Here is a 22,611-nt window from a genome sequence, read left to right as displayed (position 1 = left end):
TGTCATGCCATTAGTGTTAAAAAACATCTTCATGCCCAATATTTATGTTCCAACAGTATTGACCAACATCAGCCGAATATTTGTAGGACAGCAATGTTGGACGAGTCTCTGATAAACGTTATCCAACAACAACACATTAAAAAACTGCTGGCCAGCGAAACAAAGTGTTTTATTAGGAACAGCATACTGATCTAATAAAATATTAGTCCAACTCCAGAGCTACTTATTTCCCATTGATGTTAGAATTTTTGGCTTAAAGGAAAATTAATATAATATTTCCGGATAGGTAAACAAGTTGAAAAAGACATTTGCTTTACTCAGTCAATTCATGTACCTTTTGCAAACGTTCCTTTCAGTTTAACTCCGGGTTTAAGAGTTAATGTCAGTAAAAATCAAAGAAATCGTGGCCACGGTCAAAAAATCGATTTCGCTCATACTTTGTCAGTTTGAAGGCCTAGGTAAGTAAGTAAAGGATATAAGGTTAGTTTTTTGAAATATTCCATATAACGGCAGAAAACCGCCAAAAACGGTCACCCTACCGGAAGCTCGGATTTCACCACGCGAGAACTCGAAATTTTACATTTTTCAGTTTCTCGCTACACAGCCATTTACATAGCTGTGAATCTTTCTTTAGTATAAGTTAATACATTGATTCTTCCTCAATCGAAACATAGTAATTATTTTCATCTCTGCTCGTTTGTGAGCGAACTGAGCTGGGATGAAGTGGACACACTTTTCCCTATCACGCAAAAGTCTAAAATAATCCAAAATCAACATAAAAAAAAGCTGACCGGTAGTTCTTCAAATCCTCTGATACTTTGACAAAAGACAGTTCAGTCATTGATTTTTAGGTGTACGCTTTGAAATCTTTAGGATCTAGCAGAACTTTTGCACGAACGCCGATCAAAGTTGGACAAAATTACAATTCAGCGCCATTGAAATCTACAACGCCACGTAACAAGGCAAAATTGAATAAATTAACTCCTCGGCCAAAGTTCGTATAAAAAAGACTTAAAACTATTTTCAACGCTTAAAACGTTTTAAAAATATATTGATGTTAAATATATTGTCTACACGGGTACAACAAACCAACAAACACCAAAATTACTACTAGACAAAATTAAATCTCACTCGCTCCCCAATCTGTAGTGTCCACGAGCGACTTGGCTACAATAACAAAGAGATATTTACATCCCTTGATTTAAAATAAGTCATATTTTAAAATATCTTACTAAACGATTTGCCAGATTTCCCGGTGAACTTGCTGAAGAAATAGAATATAACTTGATAGCAATACAACCTGGAACAACTAAATTTAATCCTATTAAGGATGAGAAGCTTTATCATCCTTCGATAGCCAATCGGAAGTAACCGTTCCACGAAAATTGCATCGTTCTCTAAATAACCAAATCTACATATCCATAGCTCTGAAACATCTAAAGCCCGAGTTTATTGTTGGGTAAGTTCACAGACATACAGAACAGCGGTGTCTTGTTCGTTTTTAACTATTATCGGTGGGATTTGCGTGGGGATTTGCGGCGGAGACGAAAGCACTAACTCCTCAACTTCCGTCACACCACCCAAGGAGTGAAAGTTTCCGGAGTTGAAACAAAAGTAGACTTGATTTTGGCAAGAATTCGTTTTTTTAAAAGCCAATGAATTTATTGGAGATGATTGTCTGTCCTATTCATCGTGCCAGGTTCAGCATAAAAGTAATTTCTGCACCATCCCGGAAGTTGTTTCGGGTCGCTCTGAAGGAGCTGTGGAAAGTAGCCGCATTGGAAAAGGAATATATTTATGCCAATCCAGTTGTCTCAGGTAAATGACCAGTTATAAGATGTACTACCAGACAGGAACTGTATCCAATGAGTTTTGTATTCTCTTCCTTCCGGTGACACGAGAATATACGACCATATATGGAAAAAATCGTTTATTTGAACAACGAAGAGATTTAATTTATGTTGGTGATGGTCATTTTGTTACTTATTTCTTCATTCTGTTATCCAATCAATTATCATAATGTACAATAATTATTATTCCACGAGCACACGTTCGATATGAGATGATAGATAGCCAACGAGACGCGTAGGCCATAATCATCTCATATCCTAATCTCGTTTCGACATTCCCGAACCGACTGAGATCAGAGTACGAGATTACTCATATCCAACAAGCGCGAGTGGAATAATTGTTTTATTAACAACAATCAAGAAATATTGGTAGGCCTTGCTGATTTCCTTTTCAAGAGCAACCAGAAAACAATTCATGGTCGCTACTTCTCGGGCATGGTAGAGGGTCTCCAACAGGTTTTTTGAGGTCCGGGATTCGGCTTTTTTATTGTCGGGATTCGGGATTTTAGTGGAAAATCGGGACAGGACGCGGAATTTGACGATTTTACGAAACAGGATGCGGGAAGTGCGGCAAGTTTGGTGTCGAAAATGTACAATGAAAATCTAGTTTTCACCATCCTGGACGAGAAAAGAAATCTACAGGTCCTATGTCTTTACAGATAAAATTTCTTCAGTACTTCCTGAGACCCTGCAGTTCACTTGAGCCGATAAGCCTATACGAATGCCACAGAGCTAGCGTACTGAACGACATTAAGGGACTAATTCGCGCGAAAGGCACGTGAGTAGCAATGACCTTCAGACTTTGGCGGCCATTATCCCTGACTTGGAAAAGTTTCCAAGCATTAATGTGACAAGAAAGTCAGCCCTCGCCATTCAATTGAGCGAAAAAAAAAAAAATAAGGAAAAAGAACAAGCACTACTACGAAATTGCTGACTGACTTATTGACTGACGTGATTCGGGGAAAACTTTGAGAACGCCTTAAATGAACGATGCCGTCAAGAAATAGGACAAATCATCTGACAGCTAATTTGTCGGTGACCTAAGACCAGTGCAAAAATCAGAGCTCAGATTTGCAGTGGGAATTTACATCCAACTGAAAATGCCTTTTTTGTCGAGTTAATGGGCTTAAAAAATATTATGACCTGACCGGGATCGGGATTGGACTAACACAGCGGTCGGGGTTACGGGACTGAGAGAAAATTTTGTCCGGGATGGCGGGATTGCAGAACACTATTGGGGACCCTAATGGTATTTAAGCTAAGCTAAGCTCATTAAGCTAATCAAAACCCTGGAATTACATTATACAATGATCCACTTTTTAATAACAACCCTTATTAAAAACTGAATAATTGTATCACGCAATTCGAAAGATTTGATTGGCTTAGCGGCCTTAGTATATGAGCTATTATACCATGGACGAGAAATGGCGACCATTAAATTGTCTGCTGGTTATTCTTGCACAGTGAAATCAGTAAGATCTAACAATATTTCTTGCGCTTGTTGGATATGAGATGATTATAGCGAACTCGGCGCTTCGCGCCTTGTTGGCCATCTATCATCTCATATCCAACTCGCACTTGTGGAATAATTGTTAATTATTTCATGACTCCCATGTGTTATGAAAGCCAACATTCTGGTCTTTGATTAAAATAGTTCATTTCAGCTTCGCCAAAAAAACAAAATTCCTTCAGAAAGATATCAACAGAAAAAAAAAGGGATGGCAAACTTCATGGACTGGAACAAATAACTTCCTTTCCACAGCTGCCTCAGAGTGACCAGAAACAAGTTCCGGGAAAGTGCAAAAAATACTTTTTAACCTTCACGACAAGCTAAACAGATAGTCATTTCCAGTAAATCCGTCGCCTTTTGAAAATACTCATTCTTTCCAAAATCAATTCGCATTTCACATGTGCCGAATAAAACTCGAGAATTAACTGGACTTGGTTGTGTCGGTACGCTTGTTACACTACGTGGGTGGCGTGACGGAAGTTGAGGAGCTATTGCATTCGTCTGCGCCGCAAATCCCACCGACAATAGTAAAAAAAGAACAAGACATCGTTGTTCTGTATGTCTGTGAACTTGCCCAACAATAAACTCCGGCTTTAGATGTAAAGTTTCAGAGGGGGAATGAGTAGATTTGGTTATTTATAGAACGATGCAATATTTGCTTTTCGTGGGAAAGGTTACTTCCGATTGGCTATCGAAGGATGATAAAGCTTCTCATATTGTTCCAGGTTGTATTGCAATCAAGTTATTTTCTATTTCTTCAGCAAGTTCACCGGGAAATCTGGCACATCGTTTATCAAGGGATGCAAATATCTGTTTGTTATTGTAGCCAAGTCGGTGGTGCGTGACACTACAGATTGTATTGGATTTAATTTTGTCTAGTGGTAATTTTGGTGTTTGTTGGTTTGTCGTACCCGTGTAGACAATATATTTAACATCAATATATTTTTAAAACGTTTTAAGCGTTGAAAATAGTTTAAAGTCTTTTTTATACAAACTTTGGCCAAGGAGTTAATTTATTCAATTTTGCCTTGTTACGTGGCGTTGTAGATTTCAATGGCGCTGAATTGTAATTTTGTCCAACTTTGAGCGGCGTTCGTACAAAAGTTCTGCTAGATCCTAAAGATTTAAAAGCGTACACCTAAAAATCAATGACTGAACTGTCTTTTGTCAAAGTATCAGAGGATTTGAAGAACTACCGGTCAGCTTTTTTTTATGCTGATTTTGGATTATTTTAGACTTTTGCGTGATAGGGAAAAGTGTGTCTACTTCATCCCAGCTCAGTTCGCTCACAAATGAATAGAGATGAAAATAATTACTATGTTTCGATTGAGGAAGGAACAATGTATTAACTTATACTAAAGAAAGATTCACAGCTATGTGTATGGCTGTGTAGCGAGAAACTGAAAAATGTAAAATTTCGAGTTCTCGCGTGGTGAAATCCGAGCTTCCGGTAGGGTGACCGTTTTTGGCGGTTTTCTGCCGTTATATGGAATATTTCAAAAAACTAACCTTATATCCTTTACTTACTTACCTAGGCCTTCAAACTGACAAAGTATGAGCGAAATCGATTTTTTGACCATGGCCACATGTTTCTAATTTTCCTCGATTCTTACAGACATTCACTCTTAACTCGTATTTCCACTTAAAAGTGCTTTAAAGTTGCCCAGTTGCCCACTGCAATGTGGGTATGCTATGTTAAGTAAATGATCCGGTCTGATTTCGTCATATGAATCGGTCGGTGAAAACGGTGGCCATAAGAGTTGGAAAATTCGTAAAATTTAATTTAGGGACGAAAACTGAAATATACCTCGCAGACAAAATGTGTGTGCAGCACGAGGAATAACTTAGCAAGCTTGGGTGCGTTTTTTCGATTTCTTGTCCCTATGAGCCCTACATACTGAGCGGGCTTCTAAATGAAAAAAGTTCTCTTGCAGGTCTCTGTCCGCAACATGATGTACTATTTGACCGTCTTACTGTTGAGGAGCATCTGTGGTTCTTTGCCAAGTTAAAGAACTGCCCATCCCACCGGGTGAAGCAGGAGGTTGATGGGATGATTGATTGCATTGGACTCGCTGACAAGCGACATACACAGACCCGTGCACTGTCTGGTGGCATGAAAAGAAAGCTGTCTGTTGGAATAGCACTTATTTCTGATTCCAAGGTTAACCATTGTGTAATTAATGTAAACGATAATACCGCTAAAAGTGGCAGGTTCAGAGATAATAGCGTACCGGGAAAAATAAAAGCCACCAGCACTGACAACTGAAAACAAATCAGTTTAGTGGATGCTTTCATTTGATCCATAAAGTTAGTCGAGATTCGAAACCATGACCTCTGCAATACCGATGCAGTGCCCTATCAACTGCCCACCTCAATCCCAGTTGCCTTGATAGCTCATAGCATGTGAAATACGAATGTATTTTAAAAACCTTTATTCACTGTAAAGTACTGCTTATATAACTTCCATTTGAATGGTCTGATTTAATTAAAAGGTAAACCATTTTAGAGGTTCCTGCCCTTCCTCCACTACCGAGGGAGGGAGGAAGGGAGGGAGGGAGGGTTGCTCTCCTTCAGAGACAGCGATAGGTATTTGCCGCTCCAAATGATTTGGTTTTGAAACCATGTTGCTCTGAAATTGTTCTCACTTTTGTCAAGGTTTATTTTACCTTGCGAGTGAAACTGTGGGGAGCGTATCAGTGTTGTTACTCTTTTTTTATACAAACGAAAAAAGACAAAAACAACGAAGTAACCAAAGCACATTAACAGACATGACAAAAACCTGATTTACTACCTCCGATACGTCAATGACAGGTAGAAAAACAGCCACGAATGTGGAAAATTATGTAGTTTGGCTTGAAATGGGTGGGTGGGAGACTAAGAGAATCTGCCTCCAATCAAATTCCGTGGAGTACCCCTTCCCCTGTCCTCCAGTGTGATAGGATTGAAAAAGGGTGCCAGTGACCTACCTGTACAATGAATCTGAATTAAATGAATGTTGAATAAGCTGTCATAACTCGACAACACAGTTTTTCAGTTGACACGTTATCATTATGTTCCTCAGGTAGTAGTGCTGGATGAACCGACCTTGAGTATGGACCCGTCAGTCCGCAGGTTCACCTGGGATTTGTTACAACAAAAGAAGGAAGGAAGGACCATCCTACTCACCACACACTTCATGGACGAAGCAGACATCCTCGGTGACCGGATTGCCATCATGGCAAAGGGTAACATCAAATGCTGTGGATCTCCCCAATTCCTCAAAAACAAGTACGGCTTAGGTTACCACGTGGTAATGGTAAAGGAAACAAACTGTGACGTTTCCAAGGTGATGTCTGTGGTCAAAGGCCATGTGCCGACAGCACAGGTGGAGAGTAATATTGGTGAGTTTTATCTGTGAAAATCTAAAGGGTGGATACGGTAAAATGGACTGAAAGTCACACACGAACAGTAAGCGACCCACCGAAAAGTCCTCGCTCGACTCCCGTTTATGTGACTTGCGTCCTATTACCTAATAAAAAATTCATTTTTGTTCCCAAAATTAAACGATGTCAGAATTAGCCGTTTATAGGATAGTTGTTGACAAGATGAAGGACTTGGCCCAAGTCGTTTGAATTTAACAGGCTTTTGCTTTTACTGTTAGAGCGGATCAATGTTCAAAACCAAAAAGAAGCGAATTTTAATTTGAGCCGATCTGCGCGGCCGTGCTAACAATGAATAAATGAATGCATTCTTTGAAACGACTAATCGGTTCAATAATCGATCCATTAATAGAATCTTGGGGGGTACGCTTGACCTGGCTCGAGTGTAATACGGGTGCATTTACTTCTCACTTACCAAGCGTCGTGCCCTGCTTTCTCCATGATTGATGAACAAACCACGCTTTTGACAATGACACCACACAAGAAGTTACTGGTATCGGTTTCAAATTACCGTGTTCCGGTGTTACATAATTTTAAAACCAACCCCAATCAACACATCATTGCGATCTAGTGAGCCACAGGAAACTTTCGTTCATATCGAAGCGGCTTGAATACTGATCTTTTTTAAGGCAACTAATGAATATAAAAAAGGGCCAGAAAAGAGAAAGAAATAAGTATCACACATTCGAGTTGGTCATCGCTTTCTTATATTTGGTGGCTCCTAAAAGAGCCGTTTGTTAAAGTGACTACCCAGCGGTAGGTCACTGTTGTCTACTTGGCGACTGATCTTGGTTTCGCCCAGGTTAGTTTCGTACGCTCCTTGGGCTTTCGGTCGGCTTGCTTGTTCCGCTCACGGTAGAATGAGAACTTTAATAGAGTTGAACCGAACACCACTTTCCGCACCACGTCTTTACAAGCGACGGGGGCTCCATTCCCGCCTTGACAGCGCGAACACCCCGAATGATCAAAAAACACTTTTTTACGCTCTAAGAGAGCAATCTCGACAGGCTTGCCGGGCTGCAACTGACAAGTCGTGGAGGTTTTAAAAGTGTTTAATGACCATCCGGAAGGCATTATGGCGTCAAGCTCGTGAATGGGCACAGAAAACTTCGTCGCTCGCAAAAGATTTGGCGCGGAAGGAAGACCACCGAACAACTCTTTAAATGTCTCGGCATCCATCGGCATGGTGACGGACGCACGTCTCACGATGCTGGTTGTTGGCGGTTTCTTCATGTTGAGCTTCTCTGCAACTAACACTGCCAAGGTCTGCAGCAAGCCTCGAGTTCCTTGGTGGCGTGTCCTAAACACTTGTTTTAGGCGCTCGTTTGTGTCGGTTTCGTCCACCCAGCTATCGTACTTCTTTCCATAGCCACGCCAGCGGACGAGGTATTGAACGCGACCGTGAGCGTCCGTACGCTTATCGAGCACTTTCGATACTTCATAGAACTTAGTCATGTTTCTTTGCTCTTCTCTCAATAAGAGATTGTCTAAAGTGATTATAACTTGCGTTTACGAGACTTTTGTATGTAAGCATCATGAATAAAATTTAAATGAGCTTTTCAAATGCAGATCAATACTCTTAATTAGCGTCGCGTGGGTAGGATCAAAGACAAACCTGTGACAAAAGTTAGCGCGCGCGAGGAAGGGAGTCGTCACGCAAAAAAGGAAAACAAAATACGACGGTTTGCGCAGGCAATTCCAAACCTTTCACACTCATTTTTTTTTACTCAATGCATGCGACGATAAAGATTTTTGTTGAAAATTTTTGGCCAACCGGAGAATAAAATCACTGAAACGAAAAAAGGTGCGAAAATCGCACCTATTGTTTTTCCTTCAACAGCGATGTTTACTTGGTTCAATAGACCAAAAAACAAAAACGCGAGGCCTAACAATAGCTTAAGTAAACCCGCCTTTTCGCGCACCCTCGAAATAAAGCGGTGTGTTTTCATTGTTTCTTGCTTCCTTTTCTTTTTTTTTTTTTTTGAGATGTTTTTAGCGGTGGAACAATTGGCGAAAATGCGAAATCATTTAAACGTGAAAAGGTGCTAAAGAAAACTTGTCTTCTTGCCAATCGACAACAGTTCTGATTTCGTTTATCGTTTTCGTAGATCCAGGCGCAATTGGTTAAATAATTATTAAGCCATGCACGAATTTTAAACAGAAGTCATTTTCAAAGTAGCATAGCGTATAAAGAATATAAAACTGATATAAAACGTAGCAGCAGCCCCGTTCTTATCGCTTCCAGCTACTCATCGCCGCTTGCAAGCTAAAACATGAGCTAAAAAAAATAATACTTACTTGACGACTAAATTAAAGTAAAGTACAGTTCGGCTGGGTTACGCCGAAACATGCGCGCGCGGTATGACAAAAACTTAGTCAAACCTGTTGACGTACCCCCGGTAAGTTTGTTTTCGTTTTCCCAAGTAGGCTACCGTTGGGAAAAAATTGTCATCAGCGACAAGTTGTCGAATGAATCCGATTTGACCCGATTATAACTTCGCGAAACAGGACAGAAAAATCCCTACGGACAGACAACAAAAGGCTTATTGTCTTAAAAAATTTAAACCATAACAATAGGCAAAGCTTGATATGCTAACTTTAATTTTAACCAGGTTTAGAAGGTGTCACCCTAAAGATGCCTTCTTCTTTTTCTTTTCAATTATTTTATTTGTCGGCTAGGTGCTGAACTGTCAATTATTTTGCCAAAAGAAGCAACAGAAAAATTTGAGGAGCTTTTTCTAGAACTGGAAACGAGCCGCAAAGAGCTGGGAATCGCCAGTTATGGCGCTTCTGTTACCACGATGGAAGAGGTGTTCCTCAAGGTTGGAGAGGAAGTGGACAGCACGCTGAGTGATAAACTGAAAAAAAGGAACATTGAAGGTTGGTATTAATTAAGGCAAAATGTTTCCTCAAACGTCACCTTGACCGAAGGCAATCCCTGTTGCGTAACTACAGAGTATGCTAACAACTTATCTCATGTTTGGCATCGTGGGCGGGGATGGCACAATGGTAACAGCATTCGCTTCCTACCAATGTGGCCCCGGTTCGAGTTTGTTGTCGATTCTTGTCCTTGCCCCGAGGGTTTTTCTCGGGGTTCTTCAGTTTTCTTCCTCCACAAAAACCAACACTTTCAAATTCTACATCGACCTGGAACGTACAAACGCCTTTGAAACGAGTTTCCAGATCTAGAAGAGCTCTTTGGTGCTCCTGTGGGTAAACAAACTATATGCATCTAGTAAGTTTTTTTAACTACGTTTAAAGATCACACGAGTCTCCTGTCGCTTAGGGAGTACAGAATCTGAACAAATAATCAGAAGGGTCGACTCCTGTTTGGAGAACATGGATTTCCTTTTTTCTATTAATTTCGTATTTATACAATAAAGAATTGAAAAATTGTCAAACATACTTGTAAAATGTTCGTGGCTAGTCTGGCGCGGCGTTTCTTCTCGGCCAAGAGACTCTTCAGAGACCTTTCGTTGAGCGTCACGCCTAAAGTCCCGTTCGCAAATTCAAGACGTTAGCAGTCTGGCCCTCTATCGCAGAAGGATTTCCAACTGCACGTACACAAGTTGAAATTTCTACAATGAAGAATTGAAAAATTGTCAAATATACTTGAGAAATGTTCGCGGCTAGTCTGACGCGGCGTTTTGTCTCGTCCAAGAGACTCTTTCCTATTTCACTGACTAAAAAGATACATCTACCATTTATTCACCAGGCTTGAAACATAAGATCACAGTTCTTTCAGCTTGGTGTTCTCGATATCAATTTGTCTGCCAATGGCGCACGAGTATCTTCGCTCATTCTATTGGCCCTCAATTTTTTTAGAGAAGCTGCCTCTTACACTCTTCCTGTTCCTGCTCCCGCGTTTCTTGGTATTTCAGTTAGAGATTATGCGTTTATTGAACGTTAACGGCATGTGCTTTTTGGGCTAATTATAAATTGACATCTTATAAAAGGGCAACGAACCACGAAACTTGAAGCTGTTCGTCAGCATTCATCGCATTTTTCTTCTAAACAGGTTATCATGAAACTCCAAAATTAGCGTAATAACGAACAAAGCCCCTTTCTGCAATAGACCAGTTTGCGATTAAATCTGTGAAATTTACCTCACGAAAACTGTTCGCTTCTCGAGGCACAAATAATGCAATCGAATAAACATCTCTGCGTGTTTCGCAGACACAAGGCAACAGGCGTATTTATCTACAAGAAATAAAAATGCTTGACTTCCAAGTTTTAATTTCTTTCATTGAAATCTGAGTGTTTACATTAATACTTTTTAACACTTTTGCGCTTGTCATCTTTTATATCGTTAGTCTTCCTTTTCCTAATAGTCAACATGCTTCATTTCACACACATCAGGCACACCAGTAAACGAAAGGAGAATTCCTGCAGCAACTGTACGTTCGGCCATTATGGCGCACATGATTTCAACCGAATCCAGCTATGGTACCTTCGGTGACTATAATCACTACGTGCTCTCGTCCGGTTTTCGCCTGTTTCGCCAACGATGGTACGCCATGTTTGTCAAGCGCCTTCTTCACTCCAAGCGTCATAAGATGTCCATTTTATTCCAACTTCTTCTCCCCTTGGTTTTTACACTCATCGCTCTCATCAGCGTCAAGACTATCCCTCAGCCCACGGACTTTCCAGCTCTCGTTTTGTCGACGCATAACTTCCAGAACAACTATGTTCCATGGGCGTCAGACAAGTGAGTAATCTAATCTTTTTTCTTCTGAACACTGTCTAAACGCAGGTTAAATTTGAGAAGTCTTTTTTAACTGGAAAAAAAATTATGTCCCAAACTAAACTTAGGTGACCTACAATCAAAGACAAAAGGGTTGGGACAAATTCTCATTTCAAATGTTTCCTTACTCACACAATAGGAAAATGATACGCGCGAACAAAAAAAATCTTCGTCACCCAACTCACACCCTGCTAACAATGTTCAGCCCTTGTAAGAATGACTTTTGGAATTCAACATTGTACCGGGGAAGGGCTGAGTTTTCGCTATATCCTCTTCGTGTCCCGGACGACACTTGAAGCTATTCAGTAAAGCCCTCCATCCACCTCGGTCTTTCGCAGAAGTAATTGTAGCCATCCACGACTGTATCCCATCTCTTCCCACTCTCTCTCCGCGTTCCTTCCCCAGGTGGCAGGGCGTGGGGAGTAAAATGCGTTGTAAACAGAAAACATGGACCCATCCCTTTAGTCCAGCATTGTAGCTTATTACCATGAGCAGGTGTAACTCAGTAGTAAGATCATGGAAGCTTTCGACAAGTGTCTCTTCTCGGCAGTATATGAAGCAAGTTTTTCAAACTTATAGCTTTGTCCTGGGCCATATTCCCAGGATGCCAGACGAACCATGCTGAAGGTACGCCCTGTATATACTACCTAATGACAAAAGGGGCCACGGTCGACCACAGCTTCATTGGGAGACACACGGAACCAACTTTAACCTGTTGATACTTTTGCTATGGACTCGAATCGCGTATCTTGGAAAAAGCCTTGAGGTCACCTGCTCTACGAGCCGACAATGTTGATGAATTAAGTTTTACATTTGAACGCGGTAAAAATGACTGCGGTCTTTGCAAGTCTCTCTGTGGTTCGAGGGTTAGAACAGCTGACTTCTGTGTGGATAGAAAAGAGTTAAGCAGGAATTTAGAGATGTAATTTCTTAGAGGCCAGTGAAATTTAAATAATAACTGTATGGTAGTGGGATGGAACTTAATTTCAAGCATAAAATAACAGTTAACTCGTGCAGAGAGGTGAACATCTCGTTATTAAAACTTTTAAGCTTCTTTTGTTTTTGCTCTAAAGTTTCAGTGAAGCACGTCAGTTAGCAGGTCGCTACAAAACGCAGTGGCCTGGTGACGAGACACACCCTGTTCATGTGACTGATGATATGGCGTGTTATTTGACCAGCAAAGCTAAGGATGTGGGACTCGGTGACTTCAACAGAAAGAATTTAATTGCTACTACATTTGCCAAGGAAAATAACAAAGGTTAACTCATTTTCTTTACTTCTCGAGGGATCAGCTTTAGATGTCATAAGATAGTATTTTTAATTAGCCATCCTGTTTACAGTTGTTCAACCGTACATGCAAAAAAGAAGGGAAAAGTGATTGATTGATTTGCTGCGACTCTATGGCGCAAGCGGGGTGGGAGGGTGGGGGTGTTTTTTTTTACGTGCATACAGTTAAATCATTTATCTTCACTCAAAGAACTGCAGGGTGCGTGGGAAGGGGGAGGGGGTATTGCATATTGGACCGATTGGGCCAAAATGGCTATAAAATGATTATTATATTGTTTGATATTTCCCTCGTATTGTTTCTGGGAGTATTTCATGTACCAGAAAAGCTAAACAGAACTAAATATAAAGCGGAACTCCGTTCATGGACCACTTTCGGGCCGCAAAAATGTGTTTCTAGTAACGGAGTGGTCGGATTAACGAGGTTGTGCGACTAAGGAAGTGACTGGACTTTCAATTCGTTCGGGGCACAAAAAGGTGGTTGTAGTAACGAGGTAGGCGGGGTTCCATTGTACTAAGAACTGTAAACATTCCAATCCCATTCCGTAGCCACTTCATGGAAACACAAGAGCGAAAGTCCTAGCTTCTTCCCGAGGCCTCACCTTGCTTTAGAGTGAACCGCCTTCATTCAGAAGCCTTGGGGCTGAGTTCTATCATCCCGATTAGCTGGAGTGACGTCACATGCAACTGGACGACCGAATATTGTGACTGGCAACAGGCACTAGGGAGACTGCGGAGACCTTAGGCACTGCCAGATGCTGACACTCGAGGGGTTCAAATAACAACACAAGCTAAAACGTATAAATAGAGGGGGGGGGGGGGGGGGTATTCGAATTGGTAATGAAACTAAGACTGAGACTGGCAAATTATTTTTAAAATGAGTTGCTTTCATGTCTCATCAGTTAATGTGACTGCGTGGTTCAACAACCAAGCTTACCATTCTATTGCTGTATCTTTGGCGGCTGCTGATGCTGCGATCTTGCGGAATACTCTTGGAACAAATTACACCTTGACCACCGTGAACCATCCTCTGCCAAGAACTGCTGAGGAAAAACTCGACGACTTAAAGAGGTAAGTCAGTTACAACACAGGCGCATAATAACACGGGCGTACATCTTGAGTTAAGATAACAAAGCCAAAGTCCGTCCAAGCTGTGTAGTAGGCCAAGTCAACTACCTAATTATATCATAAAGTGATGCGTCCATTCGTCCGTCTTACCGCCAAAAATTGCATTTCGTTTTTGGTAGTTATCAACTTTTGAAAATAATCTAGATGGAGAACACACGCGATTTAGCACTGATTCGTAAGGCGGGAAACTTTAAAATAGCACGTTGGTACACAGAGAAAATTGAAAATAAAAAAAAGGATCTGTAGAACAAACTTAAATAGGGCTCAAAGACAGGAAACTTTTGTAACAAAATGTATCTCAGTTTTGCATGTTACTCCATTGCTCTTTCAGGGAGGGTCACCTTTATCGCTCATCAGTCAAATTTAAATTTTGTGTATAAGAGTGAGAAATATCATGTGCCCATATGCCTTTCAAAATTTTCCACGGAACCACAGTAAATCTTATTTAGAAAAACATTTCTGATTATCATACTATAGCCTGCTTTTGTTGCAGACATTTTTATCCACCAGTTGACATTTGCTAACATTTGGTTACCATTTTTTAGTGATGGCCTTGGATTCCTCATCTCTTTCAACATTTTATTTGGCATGGCTTTCCTATCTTCAAGCTTTGTTGTGTTTCTTGTCCAAGAACGAACCAGCAAAGCGAAACACGTACAGTTTGTCAGCGGTGTCGACCCAATAAGCTACTGGTCATCTGCTTTCACGTGGGACATGATCAACTTTCTCATCCCAGCCGTCTCGATTTTGGTTCTTATAGCAGCTTTTAATGATCCAGCATACACAGGTTTGTCTTACCTTTTTGTTTCTTCAATTTTTTTTATTATTAAAGAGAAGCAAAATTGTTGAGTAAACACCTACTACGATTCGATTCGATACAATAACTTGTTCCATGACAGCGAATACAGCCATTCAGAAAGCTGGAAAGCCGTTGAATATTTCGCGATATCTTACTTTTGATATTCGTGAGGGGTAAAAACGACGCTTTCTTGAATGTTGAATTGAATAACTGGATTGAGTTGGAAATTTGTTTGGAACACATTTCGGGGAAACATCTTCGGAGCTTTCTCGTAGATTAATCTTCGAAAATTCATTGAAAGGTCAGAGATATTCGGATGATCGTATATGGCGTTTATTTCACAGGCAAGGGTTAAAAATCAGGCTGTGGAAGCCTTTGGTCCATAAGCCCCCCCCCCCCCCCCCCACCCCCCGGCTTCTATAAAGGCCTAGTTATTTATTTCATTTACTGTAAATGTATGTATTATACTACATGTATGTTTTTATATTTTTATGGTTTATGGCAAATAAAAGTTGAGAAAACTGAGAAGCTGAGAAATCGTTATAAGTTGTGAATATCCTACTCGAGCCAATTATTTTTCTTCATGTACATACTCGTCTAAAGCCAGAAAGTCAAGTTATTCATCGATGTTTTGTAGTATGCCACTAGTAAGAATTGCAGTAGTTTTGCAATTTATTTCCCTTTTTTTCCTTCTTTTTAGGTCCCCGTCTAGGTTACTTGTCCCTACTACTGATGTTGTATGGCTGGGCCATAATTCCCCTCATGTATCTTTTCTCTTTTCTCTTCCGAAATTCGTCCACGGCATTCAAGGTTCTGACAGCCTTCAACTTAATTACGGGGCTGGCTACACTTCTCACTGTCAATATTCTGACAATTAAAGGTAAGCAGTGTGAAGGTGTCTTGCACATGCAAATCGGAATTGCTAAAGATGCAACTGAGCACAAATAATGTACTGAAGTCCAGTAACCAATCAGGATCAGAAATATTCATTCAATGCCAAGTGCGGGAAATCGTGTGACGACCTGGAACCGATGCCAGGAGAGCGGAAACATGCAAATGGTTCTAACCGCAGGAAAATCAAGAGAAGTTGGATTCAACAATATCCAAGATTGTTAAATCCAACATTGTTGGACGATGTTGCAGAGTGTTGTACGAGATGGCCAAACGAATGCAACGTGTTTGATGCAACCCTCGTGCTCAACGCTCTGGGACAAAAATCTACCCAGAATCCTTAGTTAGCCTAAAAAATTGCGTGAAACTGATCGAGCTCTGCCTTGGACCACCTTCTCGCTTTTCCTTATCTTACAGTTTCACTAATTCCTTCGACCTTTCTCTTTCTATTTGAATAGAGATCATTTTTGTGTTTAAGCTTTCAACGTTGAAAGATTCAAAACTTTGTTCGTTTGCCATACTGGAGATTGAACACTCACGCGGCAATGCGTAAAGCAAATATAAACAATAAATCACCGCCATGGATACAGATACCCGCAAAGTCAGCTTAGTGGGCATGCGCACGCTCAACAATGTTCAGTTTTAACCAGACACAAGATGACCTACCTGATACCGCTTCACAAACACCACGTGCAGACAGAGAAGCGCTGATACTTTGCTGTTAATTGAATGATAATATCTCAGCACAGCCTAACAAATACACATAACAGGTTGATTGTGTTCCCGCCATATTGGTGCCAAAACAAAAGAAAATTTGCTCACATAGTTTGCAAAAAAATGGAAGTTAACTCCCAGAGTAGAAAAATCTTATTGCTCCTAACCACCAACATGGCCGCCATGACGTCACGTGCAATCAACCTACACCAAAACAAACTTCTGATCAATAGCCTTCATGGTTTTCTACACAGATCTTGATCTCGAGTACGTAGCCGACGATCTGAAATGGGCCTTCCTGGTTCTACCTAACTTCTCTCTCGGCCAGGGTATAAGCGACATTTTCAACAACTACAATGCGCTGGACATCTTTTACACCGTTGTCAACAGATGTATAACAACCTACGGCCTCCCTTGGGAAGATTGCAAGAAAACAGCCTTTCTAGAGATAGGCCGCAGTCGGTAATCTTTTTAATATTGCAAGCGTTAGTTGATTCATTTTCCGTTCACACACAAAAAAATTCTTACTATATGCTTGCTTGTCAGGAGCAACCGACAAAAACATTTAAGCAAAATACTTCTCAAACTCATTAACAATTCAGAAGATAAAAGAAAGGGAATCTCGACCGTGAAGGAAGTTTGGAAATGAGATCTTAATTTTCATAAAATTGGTGAACTTTTGCTTCGAATTTCTCCAAGAATTGTTAACGGTTTGAGAAGCTATATCAAGCACTCTAAAAAGATGTTTCATCCGATTTCTAAACAGCTCGAAGTTGGCTAAAAAGCTCGGGCAAGCGTCGTTTTATTCAACCCACTTTTTGGTGTTTGGAAATGGAATGAATCACTCTTCCTTGCGTTTGATACATTATTTAAAATGTTTCCATTTTCCTGTATTCCTAGATAGTTTTGTGCCGTTTTCAATAAATGTTTGTTTATGCTAATGCAGTTCGTGCTTGTTACCAAACAGCTGTTCAGATACTTTAGGTGAAAATCTCATGATTTCTTAGCAGGTTACAGTTTCAAGAGAATTACTTGGCTTGGGACAATCCTGGCATTGGCCGCTACTTGATATTCTTGGCCTGGGAGGGCATTGTTTTCTTTATTCTTGTTCTATTTGTCGAGTATGGCATGTTCCACACATGCGCACGATTCCTCAAGTGTTTCTGTAGCCGTCCTGTGAGAACTGTGGACGTTGACCGCTCGCTTGGCGATGATGACGTCCTGGCCGAAAAAGAGAGAGTAATGACGTCAGAGGGAACGAGCGACGTGCTTGTTACCAAACAGCTAACAAAGAAGTTCGCAGGGCAAAACCGTAAGTTTGCGCTTCCTTTTTTTTTAATTTAATCTTCGTCGCCCTTAAGGGTAGCTTGCAGGAGAAGTACATAAGTATATAGTTCTGGTGGTAGGGCTATGAGGAGAGAGGGGGTTCGATTCAGCCCCTTGTTTTGGGGCTTGGTTCTAGGCTTTCTTCGGATGCTAGATACCATATTATTAGTTTAGGAATCTACTAAGGTGATGGCAACGAGAACGTCACAAAAACAATTAGCTAATTAAAACGACTGCTCTTTTTAAAGTTCTCGTCGCTGTCGTCTTCGGCGTTGCTTGAGGACCCTAGTTACGGCCTAAAATCCTTTTTGTATTTATCCATCTCTCCAATGCCTCAAAACGTCATACAAACAAAACAGAAAAACCATATATTCAAAACCAAGAAGGCAATATGGTATAAGAACGTAAAAGTTAAGAAAATTAATTTAAATTTGGAGCTCTATTTTTCCACTCATTAATACGTCCCAAAGTAAACAGCCAATAAATGACGTCCATTTCGGTCAGGTGGATGAATCTTGATACACCAGTGAAACACCAGATCAAGATCTTGACCTAAAAGCAAACTGAAACGTCTTTTTTTGTCTGAGATCAAACACTTGTATCTGATGAGCAGCAGTTCGATGTAGCACTGTTACTTCAGACCTGTTGTTTGGCACTGTACTTGATAATCTTGAATTCTGCTTTTGAGTTTACCACCATCACTTTCCCTGACGGTCTACTATTCCCCGGTCGCTCAAAATACAAAAATGTTACAATTGTCCAGCTAAAACGACGACCTGTGCGAAGCAGCCGCTCGGACGTTTAATTAGATTCAATCCTGCAACCAAGTACTCTGTGCACTGTGGAATTTGCTCCACCCATAGTGCACAATGACAATAGCTCATTTCACTGTTGTGTGTTTAGTGACCTAGGCTTTGAGGGCTCACTGCTTTTCATATGAAAATCATGTCGTTCTTATGTTAACTAGTTTGTATTGACCCTTGAAAAGCAGTGAGGTTTGTATCAAAACGAAGTCAACTCCAGCTTCATTTCCACACGCAAAGGCTTGGTCGAGGTCACGAAGTACGCAACTGTAAAATGAGCTATTGTTGCTCGTCGGTGCTGAAGTGGTTTTATCATATTTTCGGGTTAAAAGGCAAGAAAGAAGAAGAAAAAAAAAAGAAGAAGAAAGAAAGAAAGAAACAGAGAATCGCTAGCTCTATGCCAATACTCTCTATTCACAACTTCTTTTGACAAGTCATTTCACAGACTCGGGCTTCGTGCGTGCTTTATCAGAGGTTCCAAGCAAATAGAATTACCCTGGCGAGTGAATCACTCGCCCTCGTGCAACGCATATTACATAAAACTGCGAGAAACATGCCTGTCAAAATGTTGTTGCTACAGTAACGTCAAATCATTTGAGCAGTAAAATGTGATACCAAATTGTCGCCCGCTAAATTTTATAAAAAGTCACATTATTTGACGACTCTGGCCGTTTAATGTTAGCAAAACAATATGAACTTGGGGTACTTTCTGCTCTTCAACAGCACTTATAAAAGAATATCCTTCCTTCTTTCCTGTGATTTAGAAGGTAGCTCGCCACTGATTGCAGTAGACAGGTTGTGCCTTGGGATCCCCAGGAGTGAATGCTTTGGTCTCCTGGGAATTAACGGCGCGGGGAAAACAACGACGTTCCGCCTACTGACTGGTGACGAAACTTTAACATCCGGGACTGCTAAGGTGAATCTTTAAGGATGGTGCCTCTTTGTTCTCCTTTGCATGCGTTCTGTGCGTTTCGTAAAGATGGTGCCCACTAAAACAGACATTTTTGTGCGGTTTATGACCATACGAGATAAGCAGATTTTAGGAAGGATTGTTGAAATCCAAAAAGAGAATAAGGGGTATTCAGGCATTTTGCAGAGATGATTAATGTGCTTATGAAGTAAAAATTAACTTATGCCTATTAAAAAGCTCTTTCAAAGGGAACAAGAATGGCGTTTTCTTTTTGGAATATCTTCTTTCGTTCCAAAGATATTAGAGGTTTTAGTAAAAAAAATGACGAGGTAACAAATCGTTTCAGTACAAAGGTAAATCACAAAATCAGGAATATCGCGGGAAATATTGGAGTGGTGTTGCTCAAACTTGGCATCATTAATGTAAGACACAAAATGAGGCCTGGTGTGCTGCTTCCATGGCAACAGTTTTGCTTTCAGGCCCATTTCATGCGAAAACTGACGTTCTCATTTTTTGCCTTAACCAGATATCGTTTACTCCCAATGAGCTGGTGAGGAGACGTAGGGTAATATGAGCAATTCGTGCGTTTCAAGTAGGGCTGTCTGCCTCTCCTTATCTGGTCAAAAATGTACACATTTGATTCATAGCAAAGAGGGACTGAGGCCGCGAGTAATACCATGACAACGTCAGCATAGGTGTCATTTTGTTTTTTTCCTGGCGTGGTTATTGGTGCTAAGTTTGAGCAGCATCATTACAATATTTCCCGAGATATTCATCATTTTGTGATTTATCTTTGTACTGAGACAATTTGTGACCTCATCATTTTATTTGTTTTTTTTTTTTTTGCATAAACTTAATTATCTCTGGAACGAGAGAGGATATTCAAAAAGAAAAAACACCATTCTTGTTCCCTTTGGAAGGCCTTTTAGAGAAAGGCATATCAAGTTACGTTTTACTTCATGTAGGGCTTGAATTTGGAAAAAGTGCCTTACATTGTTATGTTTTTTAACGCTTTTTAAAATCATTGGTGCACAATTATATTTGAAAAATTCGTGGTTACCCACAATTTCACTTTTGGATTCCAGTAACTCTTACCAAGATATACTTTCCCTGCATAGCCCTAGATTGCTCAAAAACACTCCTGTATTAGGAGGCGTTGTCCAGTTAAAACTTACGCAATTTACTACACGAAATATGTCCTCTAAAAGAAGGATTCCTCACCAGATAGAATTGTCACGGATAGACCATTTTTAGTAAGGAGTCTTTTTTCTTTATCTACCCGAATCGATTTCTTTCTTTCCTTTCTTACTCCAATTTTGCAATGACGGAGAAGTTTACAGAGACACAGCGCGTGATTTATTCTTAGTACCACTTTGCAATCTAAGGAGTTGTTAATCATAAGTGGCAGCTTAAAAGATATTGACCAAGTTTTCAGTCTTTCTTAGCATGAAGTAACCAAAACTTTGAACATTCAATACTATATCCACTGCTCATATAGTTCAGTCTGTCTCCCTGTGTTTGCACGCTATTTATTTGTCTCTATCAGTACCCTTAACTCGAAAACCGCAAGATTCATTTATCCTCCTGACTCGACTTTTTACACAATTCAGATCTCATCCCTAATATGTTGTAATTTATTATAATTTGCAGTGGCTATTGTGTATTAAGTGTCAAGAGAGTAATTTGTAATGGGTCTAATAAAATCTACTTGCTGTTGTTGCTGTTGTTGTTGTTACGTTTCGTTACGTTACGTTACGTTACGTTTACAACGCGTTAAGGGAATTAGTTTCTAAAGGAACTGCAGTACTGCGTCAGTGGGGAGTGAAAACTAAATTTTTTTATCAAAACTGAGTAGCCCATTTCCTAGTTGCTTTGGATCTCATTATGATAGCGAGGCTAAGTGCAATTTTCATTCATATTCAAACAAAACTAATTTTCATATGAAAAGCTCCGGCACTTAGCCTCGCTTTCATAATGAGGTTCACAGCGACTCAGAAATGGCCTGTTTGGAAATTTGGCCATATTTAAGAGATTCAAGAATCTCTTTTTTTGGTGGCCAAAATATCTTATGAACTCAATTGATAAGGTAGGTTGTCGTTTTCAGCAAATGGTAATTTATCCTCCTTTCATGCTTGTCTGCAGGTTCGAAAGCGTATTGGTTATTGCCCACAGTTTGATGCTTTGATCGACCAGCTGACCGGAAGAGAGCTGCTCAAAATGTACGCACGGCTACGAGGCGTACCGGAAGTCATTATAAAGGATGTTGTCAACAATCTTATTCAAGCTTTGCTGCTCCAGGACGACGCGGACAAGTTGACCAGTTTGTACAGGTATGAAACAAACAGCAAGGAGTATTCGTTAGCGTACTAAGGAAATCAGGCGTATTTTCACAAAAGATCACTTATGTTCTGAAATGAACAGTAAGAAAAGAATAGGCCTTATCACGGTTTTCGACGCCTTTTTGACGAGTAGGCAAACAGGCTTGAAATAACAGTGTTTGTATGGAAATCCGATGTCAAATATTTTTCATAAAACATCGCTTGTGAAAAATTCATGAATTGGAAACTTTTGGCACTAGGAAAAGGATTTTAAGTAAAAAATTGGAGCTAGGGATGTAGCTGTGCCAGAAAGCCTACAGTCGTGTTTTGAAATTGCCATACATTTCCCTGTATTTTTTCCCGCGAACTATTTTTAGTAGCAGTTCACGGCTGGTTCGCTTTACAGACAAATGTATGGAAAGTTTAAAACACGACTCAGGACGCTTTCTGGCACAGCTACATCCCTCCTTTTCCTAGTGCCAAAAGTTTCCAATTCATGAATTTTTCTCAAGCGATGTTTTATGACAATTATTTGACATCGGATTTCCTTACAAGCACTGTTATTTCAAGCCTGTTTGCCTACTCGTCAAAATGGCGTCGAAAACCGTGATGAGACCTATTACGGTAAGTAAACGTGGCAAAGCAAGATATAACGTTCTGTGTGAAAACATGGTCTGGCAGTTTTTGAAACAGAGAGCAAGGAATATTTGTTCTAAGTAAATCAGCCAAGTTTTGACATAGGATCACTGTAATGATCTGTTATATTTAAGGTACAAAGTAAGTAGATGTGTTAAAGCACGAATTAACGTACTATAAGAAAATATGGTTTGCCGGCGAGGATTCGAACCCCTGTCTCCTGCATTCAAGGCAGATGTGATAACCGGCTACACCACAGGCGAACCCTCAGTAGAAGCG

At 40.3% G+C, this 22,611-nt stretch overlaps 1 protein-coding gene across 4 annotated transcripts in view; it reads left to right on the top strand.

The window, feature by feature from the left end:
- LOC146487921 (phospholipid-transporting ATPase ABCA3-like) overlaps positions 1 to 22,611 on the top strand; it is a 41,799-nt gene that overhangs the window by 16,360 nt on the left and 2,828 nt on the right. For 2 of the 4 annotated variants that reach the window (XM_085125323.1, XM_085125298.1), the window contains exons 6-17: positions 5,295 to 5,521; positions 6,422 to 6,740; positions 9,459 to 9,659; positions 11,139 to 11,487; positions 12,597 to 12,781; positions 13,710 to 13,878; positions 14,481 to 14,722; positions 15,435 to 15,614; positions 16,594 to 16,801; positions 17,347 to 17,651; positions 19,233 to 19,384; positions 21,521 to 21,708. In XM_085125323.1, the coding sequence (XP_084981449.1) occupies positions 5,295 to 5,521; positions 6,422 to 6,740; positions 9,459 to 9,659; positions 11,139 to 11,487; positions 12,597 to 12,781; positions 13,710 to 13,878; positions 14,481 to 14,722; positions 15,435 to 15,614; positions 16,594 to 16,801; positions 17,347 to 17,651; positions 19,233 to 19,384; positions 21,521 to 21,708 (2,725 nt within the window). The remainder of the gene's footprint in view (positions 1 to 5,294; positions 5,522 to 6,421; positions 6,741 to 9,458; positions 9,660 to 11,138; positions 11,488 to 12,596; positions 12,782 to 13,709; positions 13,879 to 14,480; positions 14,723 to 15,434; positions 15,615 to 16,593; positions 16,802 to 17,346; positions 17,652 to 19,232; positions 19,385 to 21,520; positions 21,709 to 22,611) is intronic. The other 2 variants (XM_085125306.1, XM_085125313.1) reach the window with 2 other exon arrangements.

Source organism: Pavona decussata, unplaced genomic scaffold (genome assembly GCF_977016875.1).
Source record: "Pavona decussata unplaced genomic scaffold, jaPavDecu1.1 SCAFFOLD_12, whole genome shotgun sequence".
Lineage (NCBI taxonomy): Eukaryota > Metazoa > Cnidaria > Anthozoa > Scleractinia > Agariciidae > Pavona > Pavona decussata.
Note: the sequence above shows the minus strand (reverse complement) of the source record. Positions and strands in the feature narration are given on the sequence as shown.